We start from the raw sequence: 11,199 nt of genomic DNA, 5'->3' as shown, positions 1-11,199 counted from the left end.
TTCCAGTCGGTTTTGGATAATCTTCAGTAAATTCTTGCTTGCATGTGAAATCAGTGAGATTCTTCTGTAGTTTCCACATTCTTTTGGGTCACCTTTCTTCGTGATAGGAACAAATATCGATCTCTTCCAGTCAGTCAGCCAAGAGGTCGTTCTCCAGATTTCTTGGCACAACTTGGTGAGCACGCCCAGGGCAGCATCTGTTAACTGAAATATGTCAATTGGTATACCATCTATTAAGTTTGCATAATCCTGTAGGACTTCCACAAGAAAGAGACTGATAACCCAACTACAAAATGGACAAGAACATGGAAAGACATTTCACAGAGGAAGGCATTGAGACAGCCAACATATGAAAAAAAGCTCAAAATCACTGGCAATAAGAGAGATGCAAATCCAAAGCACAATTAAAAACCACAATGAGATACCACATCTCACCCCAATAGTCATGGCAAAGTTTAATAGGACAGCAAGTGATAAATGTTGGAAAGGATGTGGAGAGATAGGAGTTCTCATACACTGATGGTGGAATTGTAAAATGGTACAACCATTCTGGAAGGTAGTATGGCATTTCCTCAAAGAGCTGAATGTAGAAATTCTATATGATCCACTATTCCATATGACCCAGCTATTCCACTCCTAGGAAAATGTCCCAAGGAAATTAGAACTGAGCCACAGATGGAAATTTGAACAACAATATTCACAGGAGCATCATTCACTACTAGAAGAACATGGAAACAGCCCAGATGTGTAGCTACAATTGAATGGATTGAGAAATTGTCCTAAATTTACATGATTAAACACTACACATCACTCAGAAGCAATAATTTCAGAAATTACTACATAACTTGGGAGAGATTGGCAGGCATTTTTCTGAGTGAAGTAACTCAGATCAATAAAACATGGGAATATTATTGTAAAAACAGAAGTTTACGTAGTAAAAACATTTGTGGGAATTCAAGGGGTTCACGGTTGGAAACAGAGAAGTGAGGATGGACAGGTAGGAAGACATAGGGTCTCACAATTTGGTGGGTGGAAGGGGGGTGAGTAAAGGAAATGGGAAGATCTGTGCTTGAGCCCAATGTTGTAGTCAATGTATCAATATATTTTACTGAGTGTTTTCTTTTTAACTGACATGCTACAATGCATGAGGTCTTTCTCCAGTTAATGGTCTCTCTTATTATCATGTTCAAACTATATGAGGCAAAACCTAGCCATCCTTTCTTATATCTATAATTCTTACTGCACTTTTCCCATGATAGATTATTTTTCTTTTACTTTTTGCAGAATATATTCCATATTTTTCCCAATGACATTTCAGAAGCATCAATTCTTCTCTAGTCATTCCTATTCATTTTTGCAACTTTCATGTGAGTAGAGGTTATAAAAATCCTCATGGACTGGGGCAGGCACACTTTGGTCCTTACAGTGGCATCCTAACTATAAGAAGAGGACCACCTGGGGATGGCCATGTCTAACCTTTATCCACTTAACAAAGGGGAATTTTTCCACAGTGTCAGTAGCACACAACCAATTCCTGTGAGGTCAGACATGTCCCCCTGTTCCTATACCTCTTTCTATTCATCTCAACACCAACTTACTGCTTTGCTAGATTAAAAATCTGGTGTGTTGTCTCATAGGCCACACAGAGCCACATTAGGAAAGTCAAAAGTTTATACTCCAGATTAGTAACAGAATGCAGTCAGGTGGCTCCTGAAATACGCTCACAGGCACCTTGGCCTTGAGACTCATGGCTATAGGCAGGTGTTAAAAAGATTTCAGACCTGAGAATTATGGCCTCCCACCCTGACACATTCAACAAACTTGGGCAAATGCCCTTAGCTTGGGTTACAATGCAGTAGCTATCCCAAGGTAGCACCATCTGACATTGGGTCTCTAGTTCTTCCATGGATACTCTTTTCCTGGTGGCGAGATTACTTTTCTGGTGATAGGGTTAAGTCTTTTTCATCTTCCTTGTTGGGGAAAGATCTGTCTGATTCTCACTGTTGGCTTACTCAATTCAATGCCAAGAGTAGCCAATCCCCTTGGATTGTTGAGATGGCCAATCCCCTTATAGAATGGAAGATAGCCAATCTCTTCATGAATAGGCAAACATAATACATTCGCATAATATTTGCATAGCACAACTATCTACACAGGAAAGTCAAACAATGGCTAGGAAAAGTCATGTTGAAAGATAAAATGGACACTTTTCTTTTAATACTTTAAAGTCCTTGGCAACACATTTGCCAATTACAAATACATCCTTTGTTTTCTTGAGTGTTCATTCAAAGAATATTCATTGCCGTGGACAATATATTAAATGACCTGGGAAGAATCGAAAGAAGATGGAGGAAATATACAGTCACTGTACCCAAAAAGAAGTGATTGACACTGAAAATTTTCAGAAAGTACTATTTAAGCAATATCCAAAAGTAATGAAGGAGGAAGCTGAAGGCATTGAAGGCATTGACAAAAAATATAGCCCCAGAAATCAATGAGATACCAGTTGACTTGTTTCAATTAACAAATTCAGCCTTATATGCACTCACCTTTATAAATAAAGCTCTAGTTTCCTCAATCATTCAGCAGACTTTTATGTTGGAGCAGTGTTCCTGTAGACCATGCCCCCAACAAGGGCTAATGCAATGGATATAAAGCCAAGATTTCTGACACTAACTACAGTATTGTTTTATCTGGCCTGGTGGAAAGAAGCTGTGCTGTAATTCCAAAGGCACACGCTTCGAATCCACCAGCTGCTCCAAAGGAGAATAGGCAATGTCTTACCATGCAATTAACTGTTCTGAAAACCCTCTGGAAGGTAAACTATGGGTTAGTTCTAACTCAAAGGTACACAATGACAACAACTATATATGTGACAGAGGAAAATGATCTATGTTCAGTTCTCTATTCACTCTTTACATAATGTAGCTGATGGCAGACTATGCCTATGTTACGTAGTGTTTTCTGGTAGAGCAGGACCTATTGTTTAGAGTTGCCTGATGGGAGACATTGCAGGAGATATATGTGTGCCTAAATATTTATGCTATCTGTCATCAGATGAATCAAAGAAGGATAATACTATAAAACAACAGAAAACATCCCCCCCCCAAACTCCCAAGATTGGATGCTAAAAGAAAATACAGAGACCAAAAAAAGAAAAAAAGAGTACAAAATGGAAAGCAATTAGAACAGAAAACAAAAAGATAAAAAGAAGTGAAAGAGAAAGAGAAGAGCAACAGGGGAAATGAATAAAGAAAGCTAAAAAGAAATGAAAGCAGAAGGTAAGAAAAAAGAAATGGGAAAAATAAACACAGGAGCAAAATATAAATCACATAAACCAATGAATCTATTTTGAGGTTTTTATGATTCTAAATTTGGGTTCACATTTTTCTCATTTTTATTGTTCTTGATGAAGATAGTAACTAAAACTTTTAATTCTCCCTGTGGAGATTAACACTATTTTACCGTTAACCTTGCATATTTCCCGATAGATTACATAAAGATTACTTCATTTACTCTGTTTATGTGGGTTGTGTTTTTTTGGTGGTGTTTTTTTTTTTTTTTAGGTTCATAGCAAATACAATTAGTTTCAAACTTTCCATTAGAATCCCTAGGGCCTTTTACCTAAATAAATACGCTGTGTAATACAAAAGGCAAAGAAAAATTTACTGCAGTATCTTCAAGAGAAAAAAATCGGAAAATTTAGTAAAAAAAACCCCTATTTTCCTTGCAAAAGAATTTAATTATTAGATGATTGAGAGAAACTCAGATATCATATATTTTTATTAAAAGTCAGAACTTTATCTTTGAATGCCATCTGTATGCTGGATGGAAAGAGAAATATATACTACGCAGTTGACAATTGTTAAATGTTCCTGGATTTTCATATGATCAAGATCTCTAACAATTTGGAGGAACCAAAGAAATTTTGAGTTTGAAAAATACATACTTAGAAAAAAATCATTTCATTATCTTTAAGATAAAGAACACACTACAAAATATCAGTCAATAAACCTTTTGTGAATTATGGTAAGTATTTTCAGTATTCTTTTGTTATGTATACATAGTAATTACTGCTGAATCCATTTTATTGTGAGTACTAGATCAAATGATCAAAATAATTCAGAATTTCAATCAGTGCAAATATTTGTTAGTTATAAACTTATAGCTTGTGTATCTGAAAAAACACTTGCATTTGTACTCTAGAATACTCATATAAACAGAAATTTTCAATAAACTTTATTAATAATTTAACTGGTACACATCCCTTTTTTAATTTAATTAAAGAAATTAGTGTTTCTTACATTTGTAAAGTTATTAATGAAGTTGAGATTAACTGAAAATTGAATAATTCCATATATCATGTAAAATTTAAACTTGGAATTTATATAGTAATTTTTACATAGCCAAAAGTCTAAATTTTGATATTTTTAAAGACATTGTAATTATAGGCTCATAGTAACAAAGATTGAGTAGAAAAATATCATCAGAAAATAATAATTTTTAAAAATACAGCATAGACATAACATGCTAAAACATTGAACACTGAGCTATCATTTTAACATTAAATATAATTAGTCTGAACTAAAAAAAAAATAAAAACAAACTTTCTTGTAGATATTGCAGAAGATCCATCTCAGCATCTTGGAAAAAAAATTAGACAAAGGAAACTTACAGATGCATCTGATGGCTTAGTGGTACGGTCTCATACTCCCAACTCAAAGGAATGAGGTTCAAATCCACCAGGCCATGGGAGCAAAGTGAACAATTTCCTCCCACATGATTAACAGTCTTTGAAAATGGACTGGAGGGTCAGCTTCAAGATGGTACACCATCACAACAATAAAAATATTTATTAGGTAAAAATGTCCTCCTGGTGCAGTGAATGAATGCATTGAGCTTCTAACTGAGACTGTTGATTCTGTTCCTTGGGAGAAAGATAATGCATTAGTCTTCTGTAAGGCTTATAACCTTGAATAGCCTATGGGGCAGTTCTGTTATGGTCCCATATATCTGAATAAGCTCAAAAGTGGTAGGTTTGGTTTGGGTTTGGCTTTTATTAAGTAACAGCATGCCAGTTTTCAGCAAAATAAATATATGTGAAAAAAGTATGTAGAAAAATAAGGAGGTTAAACAGGATTAATTCTACATTCTGATAAAACATGAAATGATTAACATAATGGGAGCCAAAAAAACCCCCATGCATTTTACTTGAGTTATTTTTCTTCATATTATTTTTTAAACTTCTGTTCAGTAAAACATTTTTAAAATGTGCAAATAATTTTTCCATGCTCTGATGAAATTGAGACAACATTTAATTATGAAAAACCATACAATGGTGACAACATTTATACTTTTAGGACTAACAGATGATAATAACTGGCAAATAGTAATTTTCCTTTTTCTATTTCTAACCTATGTATTGAGTATCATTGGAAATATGACAATTATTCTCCTCACCCTACTGGATTCAACACTCAAAACACCAATGTATTTCTTCCTTCGGAATTTTTCATTTTTAGAATTGTCATTTACATCAGTCTGGATTCCTAGGTACCTGTTCAGCATTGCCACTAGGAATAAGAAGATTTCTTATGATGCTTGTATGACACAATTATTTTTTGCCATCTTCTTCGGTGCATCAGAGTTTTTCATCTTGACTGCCATGTCTTATGACCGCTATGTAGCCATTTGCAAACCTCTTCACTATGCAACAATTATGAACAGCAGAGTGTGTAACCAATTGGTTATTATCTCTTGGCTAGCTGGATTGTTGGCAATCTCTCCTGGACTTATCATGGGTTTGGGATTGGAATTCTGTGATTCCAATAGTATTGATCATTTTGGATGTGACTATTCACCTCTTCTGAAACTCTCCTGCACTGACACACGGACCATAGAATTGTTAGGTTTTATTTCAGCCACTATCATCTTGTTAATTACACTGGCACTGGTGGTCCTCTCTTACACAATCATTATAAGAACAATTCTGAAGATCCCTTCTGCTCAACAGAGGAAGAAGGCTTTTTCAACCTGTTCCTCACATATGATTGTTGTTTCCATCTCTTATGGTAGCTGCATTTTTATGTATATTAAACCTTCTGCAGAGGAGAGGGTAGCTTTAAACAAGGGCATAGCAGTGCTCAACACTTCAATTGCACCTCTCTTAAATCCTTTTGTATATACCCTAAGAAATAAGCAAGTTAAACAAGCTCTGCAGAATATGATCAAAAAATGCATCTCTATTACCTTACAAAAATAGCTTTTGGAAAAGGACACCACTGTCACTTACTGAACATTATCCACAACATTACAAGGGTTAGGCAGACTATGTCTGTATTTATATTTGTGCCATTGAGTTCACTATGACTCTTAGTAATCCTGTGAAAACAGATCTGAATCTTGCCCTATCCTGAACCATCCTTATCATCTCTGATACACTTGAGCCCATTGTTACAGTCACTGTATCAATCCATTTGTTCAGGTTCTTCCTCTATTATGCTGCCCCTCTACCTTTCAAATATAGTGTCCTTTTCCTAGGACTAGCCCCTCTTAACAATAAACCTTAAGTATATTAGATGAAGCTTTACTATTACATCCAAGGAAAAACCTGGCTACACTTTCTCCAAGACTGACACCCAGTTCTTTTGGCAGTCCATCACCACAATCTAAAGGCATAAGCATCTCTTCTCCTATCCTTATTCATTGTACAAATTTCAGATGCATAGCAAGTAATTGAAAATCAATTACTTGAATGAGGCACACATTTAAACTGACATCATTGCTTTTGAACACTTTGGAAAGGTCTTTGGCAGTTCACTTTCCCAATGAATATGTCTTTTGATTTCTTGACTGCTGGTACCCAGGATGTTGATTGTAGATCCAAGTAAGATGGAATTGTTGACAACTCCAGTCTATCCTCCATCTCCATGCTCTTAATCAGAAAGCTGGACAACGAATCAAGATGTCTTGGAAAAAGTGAAGCCAGAATGCTCCTTGGAAGTGAAGATTAAAGTTTCAGCTTTCATACTTTCTAATGTAGCTATGCAAGGAGATTCCTTGGAAAAGGACATCAGGTTTGGAAAGTTGAAGGGTCAGTGAAGGAGAAGACCTCAATGAGATGGATTGAAATGATTCCACTCTAGTGTGTCAGAGAATATAAGCATAGTACAGAAATAGGTCAGCATTTAGGTCAGCAGTGCATAGAATTACTATGAGTCATACTGTAAGTCAGTGGCACCTAATATCAACAACAATTACAGCATCATTATGTTGCCTATTGTCCATTTGTGAATATTTTTGTTTCTTTTGTGTTAGATGTAATTCATATTGAAGAGCATTTTTTGTTCTTCTACATCAATCATTTTACATCCTCCTCAATTTCAACAAGAGAAGTAGTATCATCTGCACAATGCAAATTGTTGATGAGTTCATCTTTTGATTGTGGTGCCACATTCTTCTTCATAAAGTACAACTTCTCAAAAGATTTGTTCAACATGCATATGGAGAAAGCATACATCTCTCATGTATAAGGTTCTTGCTTTTAAACCATGCAAAGTTTCCTTATTCTTTTTAAAGAACAGCTTTTTGGTCTAGGTATAGGTTTTGCAACAGCACAGTTAAGTGTTCTGTGATTTCTATTCTTCTCAATGTTGGTTGTAATTTATTGTGGTCAATACAAGCAATTTTTTTTGCATAGTCAATAAAACTCAGATAAACATCTTTCTGCTCTTCTTTGTTTACAGCCAAGATTCATCTTATTTCAGCAAATTTTTCCTACATTCCAGGCTCTTATAAATCTAACTTGAATTTCTGACAGTTCTCTGTCAGTGTACTGATCCAGCTGGTTTTTAGTAATATTCAGAAATATCACTTATTTGTGATATTTATAGCATTGCTTGATAATTTCCACCTTCTGTTGGATCACTCACTTTTGGGAATGGGAAAAAGGATTTCTTCCAACCTATTGGCCAGCTTTCTGCCTTCTAGATTTCTTGGCACAGTGTGGTGAGCCTGTACCTGATTGTTGGGACATTCCATTTTTTATTATTTATATTGTTATTATGTGCCATCAAATCAATTATTAATCTTCGTTACCCTATGAACAATAGCCCTGAACCCTGCCCTAGTCTGAGCTAATCTCACTGTACTGACACACATGCTCCTATTGCCACAGTCAGTGTCAATTTATCTCTTCCAGGATCTTCTTCTCCATTTACATAGGGGTGCTGGCAGTAGGCAAAATTATGTAAACTTAATAATAACTAAACATTCTTGGGAAATCATAAGCTAGTAATAATGCCTGGGGACTATAATTTCTGAGGACATCAAAGCCATTGATATAAAATTCCAGATGCTTTGTACCATACTCTGGTGAGCAGCAATCTGGGATTTAAGTGCTTGCAAATAGTTGTCTAAGGTGCAAAATTTATGGACGACATGAACCTTTACTTCTCCAACCTTAGAACTAGAAGAATATATGATGCCTGAATAAAACTGTGCTCCATTTGAGAGTTTTAAGTTTATGAATAGCTACTTAGATCTTAAAATCCTACAAGAAGTCATCTAAGGTGCAAGAACGGATGGATCAAACAAAATGGATTCTTATAGCAGACCAACTATATAATATCTAGATACCACTGCTGACCACTTTTAAGAAGAGAATCACAGTCTTAAATAGAGGGGAGGTATATGGGGAAAAAACAAAACCAAGAGGACCAGGTTTACTAATCTAATAGAGACTAGTGGAACCCTAGGGATGTCAAACTTCAAACTTGAGGAAAAATGTCTCCCAAAATTCAACAAACACATCAGTGGGGCTCAGTTTTCTTTCAAATAATACAAAGGAAGCTAGTAGATAGTCAGTCTGCCAACATAAGGGCAGGCAGTTAAAATCCAACAGTAACTTCCCAGGAGAATAGTGGACAATCTCCTTCTGTGCAATATACCACCTTTGAAAAATCACTGGAAGATCAGCCATGAGTCAGTTCTAACTTAACAGCACATAACAACATCAAAAGATGAACAAAATATCAGAAAGATTATTCCTTAGAATAAACAATAATTTAATATCAAAATGGCAGCATATTCCCAAGACTAAGGCTCAAAAATCTGGAAGGGTAACTCAGATTAATGAAAAAAAAATGACAGAGATAAAATGAAAATTGTCCTGCTATATTGTTATTATTCTAATTAATGTAATAAAACAAAATATATAGGAATGATTAAATGTAAAAGAACTTTTCTCTGTAAACATTCACTCAAATCATAGCTTTAAAATAAATAACATAAAGTAAATCATTTTACTAATATAGAAAAACAACCAAAAAGAGAAATATTTAGATATACAACATATCCATTTATTTTACTGTTATATTGTGATTGTGACTTATTCACCTAAAAATAATCATGTATCGTCAATCCAGAGACCTCTGGTGAATAGTAGTGTTACCCTGTCAAAGGCAAGCAATTCAAATCTACTAGTTGCTCTGTGGGAGAAAGATGGACAGTCTCCTCCTGTACAACTCACAGCCTTTGAAAACTTGCTGAAAAGTCAGTTATTAGTAAGTTCCAAGTCACATCAATGAGTATGATAGTCAAGAAAAGGAAAACATCCCATGTCCATGTTATTTCTGCTTTAATGTGGCTGTGACTCTGTTGGGGGAGCTCTGGTGACATATTTCCTAAGATATTGTATTATGTTAACCCAAAGTTTGTACTTTTGTAGTGATTCAAACCCAACACCAGCTGCAACAGAAAAGATGATCAATCTCCTCCTGTGCAATTTACAGGCAAATAAACCAAATGGGGTTAACTAGGAGTTGGTTCCAATTTGATGCCAGTTCAGTTTTTGAGTTGTTACTTTGTAACTTCTTGAATTTTTTGGTATTTACTTAGTATACACTTGACTGGGTTGTTTGTTTTTTTTGTTTGTTTGTTTGTTTTCTCTGTTTCTTTGTTTGAATACTATACAATCTATAACAATTTGATCTCTAGTAGAACATATTTCAAGATGTTGGAAGATGAGTCCTACAGATTGGTAAACATTAAAAATACCTCTGGGGAAGCAGCTATCAGAGAAAGAAGGGCCCTGCTGGCTGTTACTCAATCAGGTGTCAAAATTGTTTCAGCCAGCAGAGAGGGGACTGCTATGTGAAGCCAGATCAAGAAAAGAGTCTCATGGGTCACCATAAATCCACTGAATCTCCAGAGACTCTGAATTCTCCATCTCCACCTGAAAGCCTTATTGGCTGTTTAGATCAGCCAGCAGTGAGGAAAGTGCCTCATAGGCCACCTGTACACTGGGAGCACCAACTGACCACAGAGGCCTGGGGAGGAAAGAGGCTCAGGCAGCATTCCTGGGACTTTCTCAGCTCCTAGATACTATTTCTGCTCAGGAAGAAACAACCCCTCCAATACAGCTATCAGAGAAAACACATACATGTTTTTGCATCAAGACTTGGTGAGAAAAGTGTCCTAGTCAGCCTATCTGGGTCTTAGTCAGCTCCCCTGAGGCATTATCAGCCCAAAGGGGAGACAATAATTTCAGTCAAGCCTCAGGAGAGAATATAGGTAGAAGCAGTTAATTTTGCCTATCCCTGGTGGAAACTGACCCCTCTCATCAAATACGGGAAAGGAAAGAGAACCAGACCAATCATAGTTGGGCAAAGAAGGAGACTCCAGCTCCCTGCTTCTTGAAGGACAACTGGATTTAAAAAATGTGCCAGAGAAAATGAGGAACAGACCAATGCAGAGAAAATGGTCACTGGGAAACTGAATTAGGGGCAAGAATTAGACTCTGCAAATCAACCAGTAGCATAATAAAGATAAGGAACTGACAACTACTTACTTAGACACATCAGAATGCCTCATACATGCCAAGAAGAACCTCATATTATGTCAAGAAAATAGCAGACAAGTTCAAATATCATGAAAAAGAACTAAGCAAGCCATCACCTATAAAAGGAGACCAGGGCACAGACCAAATAAATACCTCAGAGAGAGGAAGGTAGAAGAAATATACTGACGTGGAGTCCCAAGAAGCTACAAATGATGGAAGAAAGAGTTGAAATTACAGAAAAACAGGCATAAGAACTAAACAAACAAATAAATAAATCACAAGACAAAGAGGCCACAACCAAAAAACACAGTTCAAGAAACAAAAGTAAAGCATCAAAATTCAATCCAGAATATCATGAT

General features: G+C 35.9%; 1 protein-coding gene across 1 annotated transcript; it reads left to right on the top strand.

The window, feature by feature from the left end:
* The first annotated feature begins 5,320 nt into the window (after positions 1-5,320).
* LOC102864411 (olfactory receptor 6C74-like) lies at positions 5,321-6,262 on the top strand. The gene has a single exon (XM_006884007.1). The coding sequence runs from the start codon at positions 5,321-5,323 to the stop codon at positions 6,260-6,262; it is 942 nt and encodes a 313-aa protein (XP_006884069.1).
* The last annotated feature ends 4,937 nt before the right edge of the window (positions 6,263-11,199 follow it).

The sequence above is a fragment of the Elephantulus edwardii genome, unplaced genomic scaffold, assembly GCF_000299155.1.
Source record: "Elephantulus edwardii isolate Elephantulus edwardi_28Jun2011 unplaced genomic scaffold, EleEdw1.0 scaffold00030, whole genome shotgun sequence".
In the NCBI taxonomy this organism is placed as follows: domain Eukaryota; kingdom Metazoa; phylum Chordata; class Mammalia; order Macroscelidea; family Macroscelididae; genus Elephantulus; species Elephantulus edwardii.
The sequence above is the reverse complement of the archived record's forward strand: the minus strand, read 5'-3'. Positions and strand labels throughout refer to the sequence as shown.